This window comes from Xenopus laevis, chromosome 1L (genome assembly GCF_017654675.1).
Source record: "Xenopus laevis strain J_2021 chromosome 1L, Xenopus_laevis_v10.1, whole genome shotgun sequence".
NCBI lineage: Eukaryota > Metazoa > Chordata > Amphibia > Anura > Pipidae > Xenopus > Xenopus laevis.
In genome coordinates, this window is record NC_054371.1 from 165,341,983 (window position 1) to 165,367,583 (window position 25,601).

The 25,601-nt window shown below is 39.3% G+C and overlaps 1 protein-coding gene across 1 annotated transcript; it reads left to right on the plus strand.

Annotated features, from left to right (window-relative positions):
- The first annotated feature begins 10,870 nt into the window (after positions 1-10,870).
- On the plus strand, positions 10,871-20,199 carry adora2a.L (adenosine A2a receptor L homeolog). The gene is given in 3 exon segments (NM_001094867.1): positions 10,871-10,942; positions 14,005-14,549; positions 19,066-20,199. Coding segments are annotated over 2 exon segments (1,179 nt in total). The 5' UTR covers positions 10,871-10,942; positions 14,005-14,199; the 3' UTR covers positions 19,895-20,199.
- The last annotated feature ends 5,402 nt before the right edge of the window (positions 20,200-25,601 follow it).

The following is a 25,601-nucleotide window of genomic DNA, read 5'->3' on the forward strand; positions in this document are numbered from 1 at the left end:
CAAAATTCCCACAAAGAGCAAGAAATGGCAGATATATAAATCTTGTTCTCAGTTGTCTGCATTTAATCTTTCTTGTCAGTGAAAAGTAATTGAATCCATGTCTTGTGGTCAGCATCTCCTTGTGGGTATGGGAAAAACGCTTTGCTTTTATTTAATAAGGACTTGTTTCTGTTGAATGACGTTCCATTTTAATTATGGAACCAAAAGGCCATTTAGACAAAGGCAATAAAATAAGGCAAAAAAAAATAAGAAAGATATTTTTCATAAAATAAAAAGCAGTCGATCTTTTCAGAAACAAGTGTATGGACTGAATCATATAAAGAGTGGTGTCCATATTGTTCTTGTCTATACATCTATCCAATGGGAAACTAGTAAGGTCTGGTCTTTGCAAGCTGTTCCCCCCCACATCTGAAATAGCTGGAGTTGTCCTTATAGGTAAAAATCAAGGTCAGTTGCTCTGGGCCTTGCTCTTCAGAAGGACAGTGGGGACCCCATACTGACTGCAAATCACTTGCTAATTGATTCCTCCAAAATATGGGAGTCATGTACTGGACAGCTTACCTCTAGCCCCAATAAGGACAGGCCTGGTGATTGAACAGTTAAATGAAAATATATCCCTCAAACAATGTACGTCTCAATAAAAAAATATATTGCATAAAACAGCTCATAAGTAAAACCCTGCATCATGTAAATAAACCATTTTCATAATAATATACCTTTTTAGTAGTATTTGCCATTGGGTATTCCTAATTACAAAACTGCCATTTCAAAAAATAAGGGCCGTCCCCTGGGATTGTAGGATTCACGGTGCGCACAAACAAACCAAACAAACAATGCTTGTTAGGTCACATGATCTGTTGCACATGTATTCATTTTGGGAGTATAGTTTTGATTTAAAGAAGTAGTTATTGGAACTGTTCGATTAGACTTGATACTGAACACCAGAAATATAAAAGTGTTTATAAACATTGGATATTAAGATCATGACTTAAGACAATTTTACAGATGTTGGAATTTGGAAAATGCAATTTTAGAGGTTTTATGGATATTTACTATTTCATGGATATTTACTATTTCATACTGGAAATAAAACATTACATTTAGAAAATCATATAGCCTATTCCTTGAACAGGAAGTTCACCATTCGGTTAAGGTTTAGTGTGGTTTTTTTTGTCACTCAAACTGCTTCCTTATTGATAGATTAAAAAGAACCCTAGCAACCAGATTGTGGGTGGAAGGCCAAACTAGGGTGCTACTAGGAAAAAAATAAAAGAAAACCTATTTAAAAAAAAGACAAAAAATCAAGATAAATTAAGATCAACTGCAAATTATTTTCAAATATTATGCTCTATGTCATACTAAAAGTTAATTCTAAAGTGGACTCAAATGCAGCTACAACCTGAGTTGTGGTCATTTCGTCACCAAAGCTTCACGTGCTTATTAACACGAGGCCTCACCCATTTTAAACACAACCATCAAATTTAAAGTTACAGGTTTTTACAAACAATACTGTTATTTATAATAGCTGCCAGGAAGCACCCAGGAGCTGCAGAGTCTAGCCTCAAGGACATTGCTTCCTCCTACCTCCTTCAAGGTTAGCCATTAGAGGTTTCTCTAAAAACAAATTTTTAGGAAGTAATTTTTCCATATCTGCGGGTGCTCATAAATATATACCCAGTTGAATGTTCATGCTGATTCCCGGTAATATGTGCTAGTGATTTTTCCTTTTCCCTTGTAGTACCCACAAAGGAGTCAAACAAATACATATGTTTAAATGGGAACTTATGGTTTTTCTTTTCCCTGTACGCTGATTGTGCTTCTCACAGTTGCAGCTGAAGTCAATAGACACGTCCCTTCCGTTAGGAAAGAGTTTCCATGAGGTCCTTCACTTGGGCAGCATGGAAATAAATTAAAACAAAAATAAGCATTTACTGAGTTTTTGAGAAAAGCAATTTAAGAGTGAATTGTTTTATGCTTAACTGCTGTTTTCTTGGAAGAAGCTCAAATGAGAAGCTAAGGGGTAAGCAGAACTACATTGGAATTGATACTATTATCTCAACATTTCCCTCTGTATTTTGTATGTTGACTTCTAATTACTGGCCAACAATGTGTGTTACAAAGAAGATCCAGGGTGGATAAAATTGCATGTATTTAAAACTGTCACAAAGTTTATTTTGCAGTGGTAAGATTTGATATACTGTTATATTTATATACATATAGATAGTTATATTTATATATTATATATATTTTTATTTTTTATTTAAATCACTCCCTCAGTTAATGCAGGTAAGTGATCTGATATAATTTTCTCCCAAACAATCCTACTTTAAGAAACATTAAGCATTATTTTAGGGCAGATAGTATTATAGGTATAGGATCTATTATCCAGACCAGAATGCATAGGGCCTGGGGTTTTCCATATCCGGTCCTTCTGTAATCCTTAAGTCTAATAAAAAATCATTTAAACACCAAATAAACTCAACAGGGTTATTTGGCCACCCACCTGGGTTCATGCAGCCTAGCTGTGACCGATCGCTGAAGGTGGCCCTGTTGGGGGCTGTGCTGACTCTGCAATGGGGGGTAATTACAGGCTTATGGGCATTTACAGGTGTTAATACCTGTGCTGGGGGGCAGGGCGGAACTAGGGGTAGGCAGAACCGGAACGTGCCTAGGGCACAAAAGCTGGGGGGCACCAGGCACATACCTCCTCTGTCGCCTTGCCCATGTCCGTTCCCCTCTCTCCATCTGCAGGGGACTGGACATGGGGTAGGCGCATGCGTGCTGTGAACAGCATTTTGCACAATCACACAGCGACTGCCATTTTGTCATTGCGCGCTGTGATTAGAATTTCACGCATATGAGACGTGACCATCATTTTGCGCATTCGTGCCGCAGCCAGCTGGCGCCATGAGCAACCAGGTTGCCTGGGGGGGGGGAGTAGGGAGGGGGTAGGGGTTTTTATTACCAAAAAAATTGAATCTGTGGGAGATGGCCTTCCTGTAATTTGAAGCTTTCTGAATAGCAGTTTTCTGGATCCCATACTTGTGTTATTTTTTGATGACAGGGCGCCTACAGGCAACAGGTTTTCACGGTGCAACAAAGGTGTTGAATGAAGTGTGGTTTTCTGTTATCTGCTGCTGTTGCTTGCTTGTAGATTTGTCAAAAGACACATCCTCCTTCTGACATTTGGATTTAACCCTAAAATGATTTGCCAATGTTTTTTTTTTCCACCACAGACACATTGTGCCTTTAATGGGGTAGTTCACCTTTAAGTTAACTTGTATTATGTTATAGAATGGCCAATTCCAAGTCATTTTACTATTGGTCTTAAGTATTTATATGTTATAGTTTTTGAATTATATGCCTTCTTCTTTTGACTCTTTCCAGTTTTCAAATGCGGGCCGCTGACCCATCTAAATAACAAATGCTCAGTAAAGCTACAAATGTATTGTTATTGCTACTTTTTATTACACATTTTTCTAATACTCTAAGTCTCTCCTATTCATATTCCAGTCTCTTATTCAAATCAATGAATGGTTGCTAGGGTAATTTGGACCCTAGCAATTAGACTGCTGAAATTGCAAACTGGAGAACCCCTGAATAAAAAGCTGAATAACCCATAAACCACAAGTAATAAGATATATATCACTCTCTACGTCCTACTAAAAGCTAGCTCAAATAAGAACATCCCCTTTAAGTGGGCTGGATGGTATTAAAAATCTCACATAATTCTCACTTTATGGATGTGAATAATATTCTGACTTTCCATGTGTCTTTCCAGCCATGCAGCTTCATGGGCAGCATTTACCTGTGTCTGTGCTACTAAAGGAGACAAAATAATTGTTGGCACCATAAATCCAGCTCAAAATTGCCTTTTTTTTCTCTCCAGAGGTGTCTCATTACTATTTCATATCCCAGCTCACAGTATAGCACTGGAAATGTGAGCAGACACTTTCACACAAATATGCAATCCTGATGACTGTTGGAAAAGGTAAGAATGAAAAGCCTAGTTATGTAAGAAAGCTTAAAAAAATTCACACTATACACTACAGCTAAAGGACTACAGGTTTGCATCAGTCCTATAATTGGAAAAGTGATCAGTTCTTCCAATTTTGAGAACAGTGAGGACTTCTTGGATATTACAGACACCTTAGGAACTGCTCAGGCAGCTAACAAAGGTGTTTATATTCCTATATAGTTTTGTGTATGCCTTTTTTACAAGATGAATTTGCATTATTATATTTATATATAAGGGGTGTCCAAAAGGTAGATTGGGATATACCAGTAGACCTTTAGGGGCAAATTTACTAAAGGGCGAACTAAAGCTAGTGAAACTTCGCCATCGTTCGGCGCCCTGGACGCAACCTCAGATTTTAGTGACTGAGTGCCTATGATTACTTATCAATTGATACGAAACGCCTTAGGACGCTTCTCTTTTAACAAGATGGAATAAAGCTTCAAGTTTTACCTCAAACCGCTTTGGCTGCAGGAGTGCGTGCACAATTATTTTCTTTGGATACATTGCCCAAGCTACGGGTTCAGGGCACGGCACCCGGGCCGTCCGATCTACTTGGTGAGTGTAAGCTCTGCTGACTATTATACAGTTTAAACATCTAATTGGTTGTACACAAAAGTGCCGGACCTGGGGTTTGTACACTCAGGTCAATCTTTCTACTCGGTGAGCTATTACCTGGTAGTTTTGTCACTACTAATGTTAAGCACAACTATAGTTAGTGCTTTAGAACCTCAGATATAATTTAATTGAGTCGGATTGGAGCCAGCAGTTTTTCTCCTTTTTTCATTGTATAAATACAAATTAATTCTAAAAAATAATAATAGCTGTATTTTTACTCATCAGACTGTGGAGTTACACCCATTAAACCTAACAGTGTGCTTCAGTCTCTGACTTTAATAAATTGGCACAAGAACCCAACACAAGAAGGAGGCCCACTATCTGGAATCATTATTAAAAGAGATCTCCAACTTATAGCCATTTTAATGTTACTTTTAATTACTTTCTGTTGGAAAGAACAGGGCTCAGGGTTATGGCCCCTACCTTTATTTCCCTTAAGGGTTTGTTATGAGTACCATTATAGAGCACTACGTGCATCTTCCCAGGGCATGATTAGTATTTTTCTTCTTTTTGTCTGTGACTTTAACTTCACCAAGCAACTTACAACGTGTTGCAGCTTGTTCTGATAACCAAGGATTGTTGAGCGACCCATTCCTTGACCCTGCCACACTGAAAGGGTTACAAATGTCATAAACTTTGTCTTTAGCTCAGTTAGACTACTGAGTCTGTACATGCCCCAGCAGGATGTACATTAAAGAAGTGGAAAAGCAGATTCCAGACCCTGGGGCAGCGCAGATTCATTAATGTCACAATAGCCTCTCGCCTTTTTGTCCAAGACAACATAACAGTAACCTTTCCACCTTGGGCAGGGTGATGACTACAGGCACTGACACTTAGATATTCCACAGCCAGAGGAAAATATTCCACGAGATGCCTTCCAGCAGGGTTGTGTAGAGGTGGCCCCAGTGTGACTGGAATCTTAAGCCTTTCATTAAATAGGAAACTCACATTCTCATACAGAGTGTGAAGGTTTTGTGGTGCAAATTAGGGAGAGATTTGGTGCAGCAATTTTTGGGAACAAGCGCAAGCCATAGGAAATCTTGGGCATAACTGCTAGGAATTAATCAGATTGTCTAAAATACTCCACGTGTGATGTGGACCACTATCCCAGTTTGTGTAAGATTAATTCTGGGTATGGACCCAATACATCTTGCAGTCTGTGCTCTTGTCTAACCCTATGTTCTAGGGCAGAGGGTCCTTTTAGCTGTTTCCACTAAGGAGTAAAACTTGCAACTTTTGTTTAGAATGATATACTGTAGAACTCCCATTTTTGTTTTTCAGGGGACCAGAAAAAAATGGTGTAAAATTCTGGAAAATGTAAAATCAGGAAAAAGTATTATGCATAATATATAGCACAAAACATATATAATGTACCGTATATACTTGAGTATAAGCCGACCCGAGCATAAGCCGAGGTACCTAATTTTACCTACGAAAACTGGGAAAACTTATTGACTCAAGTATAAGCCTAGACACAACTACAGCCCTGTCTCCCAGCAGCGCACATTCTGCCAAAGCGACCCCCCCAGCGATCAACTGGACTTCTTTGCAAAGTTGATGTTGACAGAGAATTGCCAAACGGATTACTGTGTGCATTGTCCCACTGTCCCACTACCATGTGCAGATGGTGCTGTATGATATTGCCATCACTGTTAATCTTTCGTATAACCAACAGAGGGTGCTGTGTGATATTGCCATCACTGTTAATCTTTCGTATAACCAACAGAGGGCGCTGTGTGATATTGCCATCACTGTTAATATTTCATATAACCAACAGAGGGTGCTGTGTGGGGGGTCATGTATCTTTACCATTGTCATTGGATCCAGTTTTACATTTAGCAAATAGTGTATCTCGTGGGGTGTATACAGCTCTATGAGTTAACTCAGGCATTTTATAGCCAGGAGCTGTCTGTCCCTTAGGGTACAAGATTTTCCAAGAAGGTCATCGAAGTTAGAACATAATCTTTCCAATCTCAATAACTGACCAGCAGGTATATTACGGATCAGATGAGGGCGATGTGAAGATATTGCTCTTACTATAGTGTTGCCATTGTACTCTTTTCTATACAATGAAGTCGAGATGGTATGGCCATCTGCAAGTAGGTTTACATCCAAAAACAAAATAAGCAAAGAATGTCTAGTAAAAGTAAATTTCAAATTTAAGTTATTATAATTCAGGTATACACCAAATTAAATGTATCCATGCTTGGCCATATAAGGATAATATCATCAATAAATGGAGCATAAAATAGTATATCGCCCCTAGATGGATTGAGTTCATTGAATATGACCGGTTCCTCCCACCATCCCATTCACTAATGTAATCACTAGAATTCAGAATTACAATAGCACCTCCTTTATCAGCAGGACGGATAAGTCTATCATAATCATTTTGAAGTTGATCAAGGGCTTTCATTTCAGCCCATGGAAGATTATGTTTAGTACTCTGTGTATTGGTACAAAGTTTAAGGTTAGTGAGTTCTCTTTCAACTTGTTTTTGGAATAATTTGATAGTCTCATCTTGCAAGTGAAAAGGAAATCTTTTAGTATTGAGGGATTTGCTCCTACCCTACCCGCATTTGGATCCTTTTTCCTTTGAAGTTCTGTAAGATCTAGTAAGCTATACTATATCTCCTGAAAGCTACTCAAATCAACAGGAATAAATGAATTACTAGAATCCTTTGCAAAGTTAGAGTATAGAAGGAGCAAGAAGAAAGTGTTTCTTTAACAAGAGTTTTCTTACAAATCTATTCACATCAACTAGTGAATGAAACAAATCAAAAGTCTGTTTGGGGCAAAATAATAAACCTAACTGAAATTCAGTGACTGTAAATAAACGTGAAGATAAACGTCTGTTCTTGTGTCTCTCCTGAAGGGTGTATTTCTGTGGGGGTCTTGTGTCTTCGTCCTCTCCTAAAGTATTACTTTGTAACCTCTTCTGATGAAACCTCCTCGTTCCTGAGTGTGGAAAACGTCTTTGCCTTGGGTAATTTTTTGGATCCTTTCTCTTTGGTTCATTCAAGGTGAACACATCTAGTGCTCGTACGTTCCTGGATTGCTGTGGGGAAACAGAAGGAGAAGCGCTGACTACCATATCTACATCATAGTTGTCATCTGATGATTCTATATAAAGCTAACATATTTTTTCTTCGTTTTTGATCGTTTAGGGGTGCTACTAAAGCTATGTCTTTGGAATCTGGACCATCCATAAACTCTGTTTTTATCATAATCATCTGTAATAACTTACCCTGGTGGTCTAGTGGTGCGGCGGGGACGCCTGCCGCGCCATTGGTGGGCACGCCACTCCTCTTCTTCTGTGCGCTGCAAACTAAGGGCAAGTGTGGCGCGCATCTTCTGTATTTATAGGCGCATTTGCGCTGGTGTGATGAAGCCAGTGCGTAATGGTGCGAAATTCAAAAGTATTTAAAGTGACGTTTTGTATTTTTTGATTGCCTGTTATAGGATCATTCTTAGTGAGTTCCTGGTGCTTCTGTGCTGTAATCCTGTCTGATATCTGATACCTGTTGTGACCCCTGCATGTTTTGACGATTCTGACTTCTGTATCCTGACCCCTGCTTGGTAACCGACTCTTCTGTATCCGTATCCCTTCTGATTGATCTCCTGGTTTGAGCCTTGCCTGTCTGACTCCGCTTGTACTCTGCCTGCCCTGACCCAGCCTGATTTGACTATGCCTTCTGTTTACTCCTTGTACTGTGACCTTCTGCCCAAAAGACTTTGCTTTACCGTCGTGCCCCTTTGCTCGTCCAGAACCCTTAGCTTGGCACCTCTCGCGGCATCCGATTAGCCGAGGGCTCCTCCCAAGGTGAAAGGCAGCTGTTAGAGGCAGAAGCAAGAGCCGTGAACAGGGTGCTTAGCATTGGTTCTGGATTTAGGGTGCCGACCAAGACATCATCCTAGTCTCTGTTGAATTTTTTGGTTTTAGTATCCATAATTTCTGATTCAAATTGTCTAATCTTTCCTTCCATTTGTTTCTTCAAGGAAATGTAGTCTGTATGTTCACTAAATGAGACCACTTACTAGTTCACTTTCAATTTCCATATGCATTGAACTTTGCTTCTCTACCATCAATTGCATTAATCTGAATGACCAGTCTGATAATACCAAATTCTGTATAGTCATAAATTTCACATCATCCCTTAGAGAGTTTGGAAATGTTATAGTCCTCAAACCTTTAGGTATCATGTTGAGGGAAATGTATTTTTCAAAGGTTTCTAACTCCCATCACATTTTTAACTCTATCTTAGAAAGATTTTCATATTTATAAAACATATCTTGTAAACTGGAGGGTGTATCAATACAACTTAGTGTGGAAAAAACTCTTTCCAAGTTTCTGTTTCTATTAAAAAGAGAGGGATCCATTATCGGAAGGATCAGACACAAACTAATTAGTGCCTCACAAAAAGGGTCAGTCAAAGATAAATCAAAAGTGATAATAATAGTGGCAAAAAAGACTGGATCAAAGTAAATGTAATCCACAATCTTAGCGTGTTTATAATATAAGTATATATGAAACCTTGTCATCCCTAAAAGTTCAATGTTCAGCTTAGTGAACCATTATTTTATATCTCAGTTCATCTTAAATCATTGATTCAACTTACAAAACTACAAACGTATACAATTAAACGGAACCAGGACACATTTAATACATAATTTTCGTAAATAGGAAGTATTATAAAATACTTTGAAAATTACATAAACTGTGTTAGTAATAATAAGGAACTGCCTGGTTTAAGCAAAGAGCTATATTACATACTTTTACAAGGTTTTTATATATTTAAATATTACAATTTTTAAGGAACGTGCATGAGAACATATAAATAATATTAAAAAATAAATGTGAGACTTCAGTAGCCAAACATTTTTTAGACTGTGACGGCAAATCTGTCCCATTTTGCTTCATGGAAAAATTTGAAAAAGGCATATTTTCATATATTTTCATATATTTTTTAGACTTTTTTTCACTGCATATTGTGCATTTTTGGACTACTTTTGAAGTTCCTCTTGGCTAGTTTTGGGCTGGTTTTGTAGCTGACTTTGGCTGGTTTTGAAAACTAGACCTGGCAACCCTGCTTAAGTGTGTTTAACACAAAACTGTAAGGCTAATAATGACATCATAACTTTTTTACTGAATTCTACTGCCTGGTGAAGATTGCCTTCATTTGAGTGCCTGCTGTACTTATTCATGGTTGTGAATATTATCTCATCGGCAAGAAGCAGAGCCAGCTGAGTTTCCTTCTAAATGTGGAGGCTCTGTCGAATATACAGTCACTTGATAAATAAAGGAAAATCATTGTAATATAAAGTGGTGCAGAGCTCCCACCCTGCCACTCATCATGAGAGGATGTGATAGAGATTTCCAGTGAAACCTGTTGAGAGTAAGGAGATATGTAGGGAGCCAAGGATTGAGCTGTGAAACAAAGGGGCAAGTTCACTAACCTCCGAAAATTCGCCAGTGACGGCTTTGCTCACTTCGCAAGGCATAGATTCGCCAGGACAACGCTTATTCACTAAAATCCGAAGTTGCGTCCAGGGTGCCGAACGTTACTGTGCCAAGCGAGGCAAAGTTTCGCTAGCGTTGGCTAATTTGCATACGGCAGGAAGTTCACGTTCAATGCACTTTGCCTGGTCTGATGTCGCGAAGGCAAGTCTGGTAATGTTCCGTAAAATCCGCATCTTAGTGAATTTGCGTAATTACGTCAATTCGCCAGAGCGCAAATTTGCCAGGAGTTAGGGAGCGAAGTACCGCTAGAGTCTATCTCCTTTGCTAGCGAAGTTACGCCAGCGACAGTTAGTAAATCAGCAAAGTACTGAAATGACGTCAGGCTGGCGAATTTTCGCCAGCGCTAGTCACTTCGACCTTTAGTAAATTTACCCCAAAGAGCGGGTTGTACAGAGACTCATATGAGGTGACGGCAAATGGTAAAGGGGGTGACAGGCTCCTCTGATATGGAGGCCAAGGGAATGTGTGAGAGAGGCAGGAGAGTCAGTTAGATAAACAGTGTGTGTGAGACAGATATGAATGGGAAAGAGTGTATGGCACAGATAAGACTAGAGGGAAAGTCAAAGTAACTGTGGCGAGGAACCAGCAGAGAACGTGACGGTGAGAGAGAAGTAGACGTCTGTGAGACGAGGGACGGGACTGACAGTGTGTGACACACAGGAGGGAGGGAGAGGAAAGAGGAGGGGGGAGACTCGGAGTGGGAGAGCGATTCCCTCACTCACAGACAAACTGCTCCGGGACTGAGGTGACAGAGCGCGAGTGGGAGAGTCCACATACCCAGCCCGCAGGTGAGACACGTGTCTGGGGCAGCTTGGAGCAAGTTGTTTTGGGGTGCGGGTGTATGAGGGGGGGGTTAATAATAATAAGGATGCCGGCATGTTCAACTACAACATACTCCACTGTGAGGTGCTGCTGGAGAGCGGAGACGAGGGCAGTGAGTGCGCTGAGGCAAAGGCTGGGGCAGTAGGTGAAACAAATGAGGCGTATTTCCTATCCTGCTGCCAGTTAATAAGATCCTGAATTACTGCCACTTATGGGCTTCTCTTGCAAAATCGCATTCCGTGGACCTTGACCCTAAAAAGCCACAAACCTAATCTGCAGTTACTGGTGGGGACTTTTAATTCTTTAATTCATAGGGATAATTCGTGTAGTGTATAGATGTGCCCCAGTTATAGGAGCTAATGGAATGGAGTGAAATGTTAGTCAGTAGGTTCATTACACATAGGAAAGGATATGTCTCTGCACAGGAAATATATATATACATATAATATATATATAGTATATAGTATATATAATACACAAAAGCCATGAATATCTTGTAAATGATATCCTTATAAACGATGAGTTCTGATGTCATCAGTTATAAACGATGAGTTCTGATGTCATTTCTGTCACATGACTCACTGAAATGTGTGTATTATAATAAATAAAGTACCCCCAGTTGTAAAATATGAGGATATTAGAAGTTACCTCGGAGTTCCATGACCAGTATAAAAACACTCAGCCTTTGGTCTTGTGTTTTTATATGGTCATGAAACTCCTCGGTAACTTATAATATCCTTATATTTTACAAGAGGGGGTACTTTATTCACAATATTATAAAGTAGTATAAAGTTCCATACTTGCCTATTATAGCTTCAAAGACAATGTTCTGAATCATGGCTTAATAGAGAGTAATGCTGGCTTGTTCCATATTCCATCCATAGCAGGTGGGGAGAATGTCTAGTTGCTAAGACAGTAACACTGCACAGTGATAACCGCAGGTGACTGCTGCACCTTCTTTCCTAGCTATGTGCCCCCCATCACCCAGTCAGCTGTGACATTGCTATAGCACGGATATATGCGATCTACTTATATGCCGTTCATTAGGGTAAAGGAGAGATGTTTTTGTTCAACAGATGATTAAGTGCGCTTTAGAGTGTATGGAGTCAAAAGAAGATGTCGTGTGAAGAATATAGATTTATTAGGGTGCCATTATTGATGGAGATGTGTGCTAACATCAAATATAATATGGACTGTCAGCTTGGATAAACTGAGATCCATACAGCATGGGTATGGAATGAATTACTAGATTCAAGAATGAAGAATTAAAGGGAAAGGTTTATATATGTAATAAACATTAAATATGTGGTATAGATGTCTCTTAACCCCTTCTTTAAGATTATTTGCACATGGCTCTATTTACTGCTAGTATTTGTCAATATTTTCATGGAATCTCTGTTGATGCTTTGATGCTTATACCCCACTATTGTAGCAGTGCCGAATATGTCAGGGTTTTATAAATACATAATATTACAAATTTAAATAGGGTACTATACAGGTAAACGGCTTTTTTCCTTCCTGGAATTCACGGTTTCCTGAAATATATGTTTTTTTCCCTCAACCTCTGGGAATACATAAAATCGAAGTTCGACTGTGATAGCTTTACAGACTTTATTGCAGTAACTGTATTATTATCAGCTGTGGTGCATGATATGCAGTGTAGTGGATATGAAGTGGATAAGCAGTGTGGATATAACCTAGAAAGGCTTTGGGTCAGTGGTGTAACTAGATATTACTGGGCCCTACAGCAAATTCTTTTTCAGACCCCCAAAATGTTTAGAGGTTGACTTGTTTTACTAATATTTATTAAAGCTGTATATGAATTAGGGCCTCATGGGGACCCTATAGCTCCTGGGCCCCCCTGCACCCGCAGGGTCTGCTTCCTCTATAGTTACGCCCCTGCTTTGGGTTATAACATTTTATGACTGGATTCATTTAGGAATGGTGTATGGCGAGTCTGCTGTGCATTTCTTTCTGATGCCTATAAGTATCAGTACATTTATTGTGTATCTATAGAGGTCTGGTGGGCGTGCCCCTTAGGTTATCGCCAGGCTACATTGTGTTTTTCACTACGTATATAGAAAAGGTGGTGTTTTCTAAACTGTTTCCATTTTCCGGCACGTATCTGCACTGTGCACCTGCCTCTGCATATGACTGGTGCTGGTTGCTTTGTGCTGATAATCCATCTGTAAGAAGATAGGGAGTGTGAACAGGAAAGACACACCAGGCAGTACTAAGAATCCCTTTGAATTCCAATTTTCTTTGGTCACTTCCAAGGTTTCCACTGTCACGAATGGCCCAGATTTAAAAAAAAAAAAAAATCAGACAGCATCCACATTTGGAATTTCTTTGACTTACTCAGGACTTCCTGATTATCGCATGTGATGACCAGCAACAATAATTATTTATGTAGCACAAGCAAATTACATGGCACTTTACTTGGATCAATTTGACAAACCAGGGGTGCAGAGTGAAACAGGAATAGACAACTTATTGTATAGACAATTACATTCTTTGTCTTCATTTAAAAATCTGTGACCATACACCAACAGATACTGAGGTCGGAATGACAGATTCCCCATTTAAGCTTGTAAACTGTTTCTGGAACTGGTCATCTTGCCCACACTTTGGGGGACTGCTTATTGCTCCATTGCTAATTTAGACCTGTTGGTGTACAGAGCCCTTTTCAGAAATCTTGGCGTCTCATGTAACTTAATGATTGGGCCCCACTGTGATCAGTTCATGGGCTCTTTGTAAGAAGGGCCCAGATTTAGCTTTCCGTCCCCTCATGGCCTGAAATTTGCTGGCCTTCTCATTAGTCTGGCTTTGTGTCCAATAACAGCATTACCTGTGTCCAATAACAGCATTACCTGTATATATAGGAGGACTATCTATTAAAAACCTTTAATATCCCACAAACATGCCTGAAAATGCTCCCAGAGATATTGTTATTGTGAAGTTCGGTTAATTACTTAAAGGGTCTGATGACTGTATGTGGCTTTAACAATGCTTTCTATATTTGCCCTAGAAACTTCTTCAGAGATGAACTTTACTTATACAGAGGGAAACCTATCAAGAGCCTCATCAAATACAGCACAAGAGATTATATTGGATCAAGGTCTTGCTGTTTAAGCCCCTTGCTTCTGAACAGAGTCACCCGTGTCAGAATTGCCGATATGACCACTAAAGCGCCACCACCTTCTTACCCCATACCAACATTACCATGGTAACGGTGTCAAATAATAAGAACCCAGAGGACCTGGTTTATATAGTCCTCGAGGTGGCTATTGCAGTTCTGTCCATTCTTGGCAACGTGCTGGTGTGCTGGGCTGTGTGCATCAACAGCAACCTTCAAAACGCCACCAATTATTTTGTGGTATCTTTGGCTGCTGCAGACATTGCTGTGGGAGTTCTTGCCATCCCTTTTTCCATTGCAATTAGTACCGGATTTTGTGCAACATTTCACGCTTGCCTATTTATTGCGTGTTTTGTTTTGGTGCTGACCCAGAGTTCCATCTTCAGCCTTCTTGCAATTGCTGCTGATCGCTACATTGCCATCCGAATCCCACTTAGGTAAGTCATATATATATATCTCTCTTTTCTGTTTCTCTACATAATCTTTGCCATCACTACACTTTAACTCGCTTTTTATAATTCCTTGTATCACATCAGAATTTTACTGCTTCCATTTAAAATTGGTCCATGATAATCCATGATTATCTATTTTTGTTATTTAAAGTTGCTCCTAGAGGCAAACCAGCAGAACCGAAGTGTGGTGGCATTTATATGCTTTATACAGTTGTGGGATCCCTTATCAAGAAACGCATTATCCAGAAAGCTCAGAATTATGGAAGGCCATCTCCCATAAAGCCCATACTCTGTAATAATAAAACAGTGCCTTGCATTCGATCCTAACTAATCCACATGGTTTCATATTGGTGGCAAAACAATCCTATTGGATGTATTTAATGTTTAAATTATTTTTAGGAGACTTAAGGTATGATGGAAAGATCCCTTATCCAGAAAACCCCAGGTCCCAATCACTCTAGATGATAGATCCTATACCTGTACCTACTTCTGCTCCAGCAAAGCTACTTAGAAAGCAGACCGTGCAACACCCGGCGTAAGGGGGGAATTGGCAGCAGGACACTAACTAATATGCACCTAATAAGCACAAATAAGGCCAAAGCAGTGCCTTCAGGTACAGACACATAGTACATAGAAGATAGATGAGTGAAGGGCTGTTCTGAGTATAAGCACAGGCTGAGAAACAGCCCTGTGTGGCATTTACCTAAGGAAATATAAAATTATTTTGCTCTACAGCCAAGTAACTTCTACTTATGCCAATGCTTCTACACTGTATTAACCTGAGCCAGAACAAAACTGGATAAAATAGAGATAGTTTAAATGACAAGTGTTAAAAACATGAAAATTATTTTAAAAGGGTTGTTCACTGTAAAATAAACTTTAAGAATCACGTAGAAAATGATATTTAGAGACAATATGATTGACCTTCATTTTTTATTATTTGTGGTTTTTGAACCTATGATTAAGGGATTTGATCCCGAAACACGTTAGGTTCCTGTCCAGCAACCTGCCGTATTAAACTTTGTCCAGAAGTGCCATCTACCTCGAGTTTTGTTTTTGAATTATTTAGCATTTTGTTTAGCAGCTCTCCAGTTGGGAATTTCATAAGCTATTCGGATGTAGGGTGCAAATTGCCTTAGCAACCAAGCAGTGGTTTAAATAAACGACTTGAATATAAATAGGAGAGGGCCTGAAAAGAAAAATAAGTAATAAAATTAGCAATAATAATGAAATTTTAGCCATACAGAAAAATCATTTTTTGGCTACTGGGGTAAGTGACCCCAGTAAAAAGTCAGAAAGAGTCAGAAGAAGAAGACAGATCATTTCAATACTATAAAAAATGAAAACCAGTTGAAAAGAACTGACCATTCTATAACATACTTAAAGTTAACTTAAAGGTGAGCTACCCCTTTAAAGGGGTAGAATAGCCAATTCTAAGCAAACTTTCAGTTGGTCTTCATTTTTTTTTATAATTTGCCTTTTTCTAGCTTTCAAATTGTGGTCACTGCCCCCATCTAAAAACAAATGTTCTGTAAGGCTACACATGTATTGTTATTGCTACTTTGTATTACTCAAGTTTCTATTCAGACCCTCTCCTATTCATATTCCAGTCCCTTATTCAAATCATGTAATGGTTGATAAGGTCATTTGGAACATAGCAACCAGATTGCTCAAAATTGCAAACTGAAGAGCTGCAGAATAAAAAGATAAATAACCCAAAAAACACAAATAATAAATAATGAAAACCAATAGAAACATTTCTCAGAATATCACTCTCTACATCATACTAAAAGTCATATATCAATGGTGAATCCAGTTATTTGTATCCAGTATATGTAAAGTATTTCTTTGTAGCAGTGATGGTGTGTGAAGGCAAGTGAAAGAACAATTGACTTTTTTTGCGCTTTAAGAAACGAAAATCTATTTTTTATCTGGAAATTTGGCAGTCGGTCTCTGCACTCTGGGATGGAATGGGGAAGGCTACCTCAAGTGACATGGGGTCCAGAATCACCCCTGCTTGTTAAATTCCCCTTTTAAACGTTTCTATTAATTAAATTGTTAGCAGAATGTACATACGCATACACATGTGGCAGAGCCACAAAGAGATGATAGGATAAGGTAGCACAAGCATCATTACGGCTTCAAATAAAAATGAATAAAACTTAACTGAACAATGTAAATCCCATACGTCGGTTAAAGGGTGCATATAAAGAATTCTGTTTCATATAATGATTAGTAGACCTTTCCAGAGTAGCATGTAATCATACAACAGCTTTTATTGCTCTCATTGCTACTGTCCTTGAGGCCTTACACTTGGCTGCTTACAGTTTGTTGGATCATAAACCTTATGGCTTGTGATTTATCTGTTTCTATCTGCTACATGCACAGCAGGGAAAAAATGTCCCAATATAATTTTCTACATGTCTCCTCCAGCACAACTAAATTATGCAGCAAGTCATGTGATTTGTCCAAAACCACTGGCTTCTTTTAAATTCTTGAATGAAGGTTATTTACTTATAGTCCTGCTTTTTTATCGCAGTTGTTCTCAGACGGTGGACATGAAAAGTCAGAGTATCTTTACTTTTTTTTTAAAACAAATTGATGGTATGCCAGCCCAGGACATGACCCTTCCTAGTGTTGACACCTTTTTTTAAATTTAGAATGCCCTATTTTCAGTCCTACAATGGCCTGAACTTCTAGGCCCAGGTTATTGAGGAGCAAAGGAAGTACATTTGCTGTCTGCTTTACCCTGTGGAAGAACAGAGCAGCCTCACTTCCTATGAAATCTCAGGCAGCTGTAGTGCCCAAAATTAAGAGGGGTCATTTACAATGCACCACACAATGTGCAAAAAAAGGGAGTAGTTGGACCAGCTGCAAATTTTCCAAGTGTTTATAAATGAGCATATAAATGCAGCTAATGCTAGAGCACAAAGAGTTAAAAAAACTGCAGTAAGAACAGGACTTAGTTGAACTCAGCACCTGCTGTGTTCCTCTAAATTATGCACAAGTTTGGGACATGCCTTCCCCTGCTCGCCTATCATAAATATAGGGGCTACTAAATGCAGGCATTGCTGTATTCATTGGGAAGATGCAAAACCATGTGCTCGAGAATAGGTGTGTGAGATGCAGGGTGCAAAATGCGAAAAAACATGGCATCTGATTTTTGACCAATAATGAGCTCATCACTCTAGTTCTGGGTCTCTGGGTCTCTCATCAGCAGACATAAAGCTAATTGAATAAGGGAGCAAATAAGGTATTAATAATAATAATAATAATGTTTTTGCCGGACCATTTGTTGATCTCTTACCAAAGACAAAGGTACAAGAAAAGGTCAAAGGAAATAGAAAATTAAAGAGCAGAAAAGGAAGCTGTTAAAAGGGAGAATAACATGAGACGAGAGAGGAGAGAAAAGTAAAATAGCAGAGGAAGAAAAAAATGAAAAGTTTTGAATAAAGGAAAAAGATGTGGTAATGGAAGAGGTTATACCTATAGCTCAGATAATGGCAGGCAAAAACAGATAAAGAGAATAAGGGTGGCCATACACAGGAAGATTAAAGCGAACGACCAATTCAGCATCTTATCTGCCCTTGTAGAGGGTATTCCGATGGGTCTCTCTGATCGATATCAGGCCAAAAATCGGGCAGATATCGATTGGGCGGGTTTGATTTTTTGGAGATCAAGGACTGCATTGGCTATTTGATGCGGCCCTCATCCCATTGGTGCCCATTTCCTTCATTGTGATCCAATCGTTTGGCCCTAGGGCCAAACAATCAGATTAACCCAATATCACCCTGTCTTTGGTGGACATATCTGGTTAAGATCTGCTTGTTTGGTGACCTTGCCAAATGAGCAGATATTATTGTGTATGGCCACCTTAAGATGTGCAGGAGAACAAGGTAGAGAGTGAAGGAATGGGCCGACAATGAAGTGGAAGACAATATCTTAAAGTAGAAGTGAATGGTAAATGGGAAAATTACACAAAAAATTAAAAAACAGAACATAGAAATGTCAGAGAGAGAGTGATCAAGTAGATATAAAATGTTAGTGGGAAGTGAAAAATATAACATACGTAGTAAAATGATAATAATGAAACATAAAAAGCAATTACATATTGTTTATTCATGGAATGGGTCACATCTGCTCCTGGGATTAATGAGAAGAGACTGCAGTGTATGGGATTTAATAAGGAGAGGATACAGGTTGTACAAGTGTTATGAGAAGGAGAGAGATTTGTTCTGTTGCTGGTCCCCGGGGATCAAATACAGGACACTGTGGCTTTGGGTTCATGGGTGCATCTTGGGAAATAGTTGGTCAGATTTGCCTTGCAGCTGTCAAAGGGGTGTCTAGGGGAAGTATCAGAAAACACCTTCCAAAAACTGCCATTGCTTCCCCTTTGTTTGCTCTTTCACACACATTTAATCCATTTCAAAAAAAGAACAAATGCTTTTTTTTTTACATGTCCTGTGTGTATTTCCCTCAATCTTCTGTGCTTTCTTTGCAGATATAACAGCTTGGTGACCAGTAGGAGAGCGAATGCTATTATTGCAGTTTGTTGGCTGCTGTCCTTTGTTATTGGACTTACTCCCTTGCTGGGTTGGCACAAAGAGGTTCCTCCAACTGGGAACACAACTTGCCGCTCTCCTATGATAGAGTGCCTTTTCGAAAATGTGGTAACCATGGATTATATGGTATTTTATAATTTCTTTGCCTGTGTATTGGTACCCTTATTGCTGATGCTTGGCATCTACCTGCGGATTTTTATGGCAGCAAGGCATCAACTGAAGCAGATGAAAATGAAAGTGACATGTGGAGAACGCTCTCGTTCCACGCTGCAGCGGGAGGTCCATGCTGCCAAGTCTTTGGCTATCATTGTGGGGCTATTTGCTTTGTGTTGGCTGCCGTTACACATCATCAACTGTTTCACCTTATTTTGTAAAGCCTGTGACCGTCCACCACTCTGGATTATGTACATTGCTATCCTACTTTCCCATGCCAACTCTGTAGTGAATCCACTCATCTATGCATATCGCATTCGGGAGTTCCGCAACACTTTTAGAAAGATCCTACGTCAGCATTTGTTTGGTCAGGGGCAACCTTTAAAGACTAGGACCGCCAGTGCAAAATCATTGACGTACTATGGAGTAGATGAGGAGACGGGGATCACCCAGGTTCGTTTCAGTAGCTGCAATCTGGGAACTCACACCAATGGAAGCGTGTGTAAATTAAAGGAGGAGAGACGTCAAAATGGGTGCCCATCCCAACACCAAGAGAAAAGGACAGGTAGTTCTAGGTATTCTGGTCAAAAAAAGGAGATGATGGAGATTTCCTGACTGGGGTAGCTGTTGGAAAACTCAGACTGACCCTTTGACTTTGCCTCTGGCCTGAGATGGACTTGGTCGAGCAGCCAAATGTTGTTTGTAAATCTAATGAGAGTTTTATTTATATAATTTTACAAGTCATTATGGTATTATCCAGAAGACCTGTCACTGTGTTCCAAATGAGGCAGATATGAGCCGAACAGAATTCCTGTATCACATATTGGACCTGGTGCTGAACTCTCTCATTTGTTTTATTGTTTCTTTTCCCCCACACTGTATACTTGTTTTTTAATATTGTGTATTAAATATGTTCTCCAGAGAGCTACCTCTATCACGTCACTGTTCCTCATGGTTGCTCATTAAACAAAGTGTCTGCACTACATATTGCCACATTATAAGTTAAATTACCAAGTCTTGAAACAACCCCAGTTCATTAAATCACCATTGCTCCCAGCCAAAGAGCAGGCACATGAGCACCAGCTGGTGAACCAAAGGATCATGTTTCCAAAAATAGACATTTTCCCAAAGACCCCAAGGGAGACCCCTGCTCTCAGAGCAGGCTCACATATTTGTCTGTTTGTAAAGGCTGCCAACAAGGGGGAAAAAAAACAATCTCTGCGACACTCATTGCATTGCTGGGCTACAAAAAACAACAACAACACAGAGGCTTAAATTTGCTGAGGGAGGGGTCACTAAATTATGTATAAAGCAGTCTACCTGATTAAAGGACCAGTAACACCAAAAAAAAACAAAATGGTTTTTACACATTTAAATATAATATACTGTTACCCTTCACTAGTAAAAACTGAGTGTTTGATTCAGAGGCTTAAATATAGTTGCTAGAAGGCATTATTTTGCACTGCACACCCTCACCGCCCTGTACACTTCCCTATAATAACTTGTTATTCACAGAGACACATGCAATTTCCTTGTGCGGATAGAGATAAGAGAGGGAGCTGCTTACAGTGTCTTCTACAAATGTCTTCTTCACAAGCACATAGTCTAATAATTGGAATGCAGCAGTGTTCTAAAGGTTTACATTTACACCAGTGTATCAAATACAGTGCCATAAATAGCAGTAGAAAAAGGGATTGGTATATTATCAGTGAAATTTTGTTTCTGCCTTAAAATTGTGCACAATCTTAAAAAATTCAGTTGGAAAACATTATTAACATTTCTAAGCTCAATTACATTTCGTGCTTGAGTGGGGGACTGAATTTGGTAGTACATTGATTCTTGTATTCTTTTTTGCAGTCATGGTTGTCCTTTTAGCAACGAATACATCACAAGTCAGGATTGGGGTACTAGATGCAAAGCTATTGTAACTGATTTCATTTCGATTCTAATTGATTCCCAGGTGTTAAATTATATTCATTCTGAAGCCAATTTGGCCTTACCCAGAAAATTTCTAGCTAGCGCCATAAAAGCCCATCTTGCCCTGTCCTATTAAAAGAGACACATTTGTCTGGGGATTTGTTTATGTGTTAAGAGTGGGAGAATCAGATAAACCAAATGTATAGCCGACTAGTTGCACACAGGGGTCCCAAGTTCTCCAGTTTCCTCAGTCACTCCAAAAGCACAAACAAGTTAATTGACTTTTAATGAAACTGGCCCTAATGTATGCGAATATTGTAAGCTCTGCTTAGCAGGCCCGGATTTGTGGAAAGGCCACCTAGGCCAGGGCCTAGGGTGGCAGGATTTTAGGGGGGTGGCATGCTGCCCATACCCACATTGGTTCAAAAACACTGGGAATGTGCAGGAGATACAATGGTTTTTTAAATCTCCCGTGCACCAATCCCCATTGCTCCAGTCCAGATGGTGAAAATTTGCACGAAAAAAGGGGAGAGGACTGGGGCGACGAACCGCAGTGGGCCTAGGGGCACCCACTATGTAAATCCGGCCCTGCTGCTTAGCCAGACATTGATGCTGTTGAAGAACGATCTCTGTGAAAACTGTGCATTAACCCGCTGGCACTATATAAATGAAAGATAATAAAAATAAACAAATTGGAGCTTACAATATAAAGAACCCTCAACGTGCTTGCAACTGCATACTGTACATTCACCCATATGTACTGGTCTGTCCAATATCACAAAATGATATGATAATGTGATTTTATTTCATATTCCCTGGCTGAAGTTCTGTTAAACAACTGTATGTTTAAACAGACCACACATGGGAAGAGTCAGAGGTTTGACTTGCCTTTCAAACAAGCAAATCTGTAGGCCATTTGGCTACATACTGCACATGGCTGCTGATTTGCATAAATGTAGTTGGGGGAACAAGAACAGCAATGAGGCGCCAAAATGGTGTACCGTATCTGTATGTCTCCAGCTTGACCCTTCTGAATCATTCTCTGGTACAAATATAGCTTGAATCAAATAACTGGAAGGAAGTAGATAGTCATCATTACAAGGAAGTACAATCCTTTGTGCAAGCATATACAATCACATCCATATTTTTTGCAGAAGATAAAAATGCATTCATTTTGATGACATTGTAGATTTAACTAAGGGAAATCAAACAAAAACAGAGTATAGGTATAGGATCTTTTATCCAGAATGCTTAGGACCTGGGGTTTTTGCGGATAACATATCTTTGTAATTTGGATCTTCATACCTTAAGTCTACTAGAAATTGATGTAAATATTAAAGGAAAACTATACCCCCAAAATGAACACTTAAGCAACAGACAGTTCATATCATATTAAAGAATCTTACCAAACTGGAATATATATTTAAGTAAATATTGCCCTTTTACATCTCTTGCCTTGAGTCACCATTTCGTGATGGTCTGTGTGCTGTCTCAGAGATCACCTGACCAGAAATACTACAACTCTAACTGTAACAGGAAGAAGTGTTGAAGCAAAAGACACAACTCTGTCTGTTAATTGGCTCATGTGACCTAACAAGTATGGTTTGTTGGTATGTTTGTGAGTACAGGGAATCGTACGATCCCAGGGGGCGGCCCTTATTTTTTAAAATGGCAATTTTCTATTTATGATTACCCAATGGCACATACTACTAGAAAAGTATATTATTATGAAAATGGTTTATTTACATGAAGCAGGATTTTACATATGAGCTGTTTTATGCAATATATTTTTATAGAGACTTACATTGTTTGGGGGGTATAGTTTTCCTTTAAATTAAACCCAATAGTCTGGTTTTGCTTCCAATAAGGATTAATGATATCTTAGTTTGGATAGAGTACAAGGTACTGTTTTATTACAGAGAAAAGTAAATCTGGATTATTTGGATAAAATGGAGTCTAGTATGTGAAATGGCCTTCCCGTAATTCAGAGCATTCTGAATAACGGGTTTCTAAGTAACGTATTCCGTACCTGTATTTTAAAAACAATACCTAGTGGGAAGCATATCTTGTAATATCATGTAATATAAAACTATAATCACTGTCAACATAAGAGGTATGTAGCCTGGTGTATAGTTCAACAACAAGTGTAGGGCCAGAGGATAGAATGCCTTGATTTAAATAGTGCTTATTGCCAAGCTGTCTTCTCTATCTTCAGCACCAGATATTTCCATATTACAGGGTAGTGTAAAAAATCACTGGCACAAAGAAGTTACAATCTTAAGCAGACCAAAAAGATGTGCTATAATTAGAATTCTTGTGGTTTTCAAATTCTCTTTTTGGTGCCACTGAATGTTAAACTCTTACAAAACTCTTACAAACTTGCCACTAATTCCCACCCAACTTATTGCTAAATCTCCCAAAGATGCCTCCAGAAGAAATTTCGGGCAATTCAGCAATAAGTTGGGCATACCACCAGCAATTTCAATTACTGGCAATAGAGAGGCATTTTTTTGAGATTTGTCTTCCACAACTGCAACTAAAAAAACGCAGTCGACAAATATTCCCATGTGCCACTGTCCTAAATATTCTGTAAACTATTTAGATATGGCTCATAGCTACTGATGGTAGCCCAGGTAGTACATTTTTTATCAGGAAGTACGACATTGACAGGAACGTGACAGTTGCAGAATACGTTTTGTCCATACGCATGTTCTTGTTCACTGTGTCCCCATTACAGCAAAGATAATTTGACGTCACTTACATATTTGATGGAACCCATCTGTGAGAGAGATTCTGCATCCCCTAGACTATTGTGAGAACATTAGAACAATTCCATGACTAGAAACATAAAGGGGTGGGAGAATTTCGAATAACAGTCCCTCTGGGAGTTGCTTTGGATAAGAGACAGCTGGTTTAAATGTTTATTGCAGGACTCTGGGATGTCCAGAACAATAATAAGTTGTGACAAGGACTTTTTTTTAACGAAAGATAAATCATAATTAAATTTAGACCTAAGGCTAGTAGCACACGGGTGTTGTTTTCTCTGCTGACGTATGCTCACTGACATATACACGCATATACACGCTTGCCTTCAGCACCTTGTATGTGTGTGCACAGGCAGGCACGGGATCAGCATGTCAGCGCACACAGAACATGTTAAAATGTATACTTTTGTGTTGAAATGTGTGTGCTCAGGGGCCTGTCAGTACACACAAATGGCAAGTGTGGAAGTCAGTTGATCATCATATATACCCGTGTGCCATTAATATTCTATGGCAGTAGCATTTGCATTTTGGTGCTGAAATCCACCCTGTGTTCCTGTACTTGGGCAAATGCACAAATACAGTAGATATATGTATTGCCAGAAAACACAGAAATATCTTCTTGTTTGGTGAGGTCGGCAAACAAGAGTAACAATTCCTGATTTGGCCACCTAGGTGGTGGGCCGAATCAGACTACTCTGATCATTTCAGACAAGCAAAATAGTGTCTGCATATGCAATCACCACTTCACCCAATCACCCATGACTATTGTATTGGCCCCAGACCAATCACTGGATCATATTGGGAGGGACCCTTTGTAAAACTGATGTAAGAGGGCTGTATCGCATCAGCATCCTAGTGTGGTCCATGCTTGCCGTGGTTTTCAACCCTGACCAACAGATAGAGGTCCTGGGCAGCTTTCAGTAGAGCAGTAGAGAGTTTTACCACCATATAGGAGCCAATAAGCTGCTAACTGCAAATGTGAGCATGGCAATCTTAAGGCTTCTTCTTTTTTGCTAGCAGAGGTATTTTGTATATAATGTATGTTACTGTTGCCTTTGAATCAAAATCAAGATAAATCAAAATTTCTTAAGCATGTTATATATGTAAAGATTTAGTCTGCCTTTTTGCTTATGTTAGACCAAACTAGCCAGCACAGATCTAAATTAGGCAGTTTTTCAGCCCTTATTGTTATGATCAATGACATGAGGCCATTTGCATATCCATTGCTCAATATAGGTTGAAAGGATTTTCCAATATCATCAAAAATATTTATTTTAAGAGACTCATCATGTATATGAGGAGGCCCAGGTGTGCTGCCTCAAGCCTTCAGCTCAAGGGAGCGGACATCTCCGTATAGTAACTCGCCAGTAGCCTATGATTAAGTGTTGTTAGAAAATGAGACGCGTAAGGCTGTAATCAATACTTGTACTTCAATAAATACTTTTTAACTACAACTGCCTTGAGGATTTGCTGTTTGATGGACTACCCTACAAACAATACAGTGATTGGATTTTCCACCCAATCAATAACTGATTAAATCCTGGTAAGTTTTTATTAGTTGAGAATAATGATTTACTTCCATACAGACCAGGTGGCAACTGGGCGAAGCAACAGGGGCCAGGCCAGCAGTCAGTATCTGA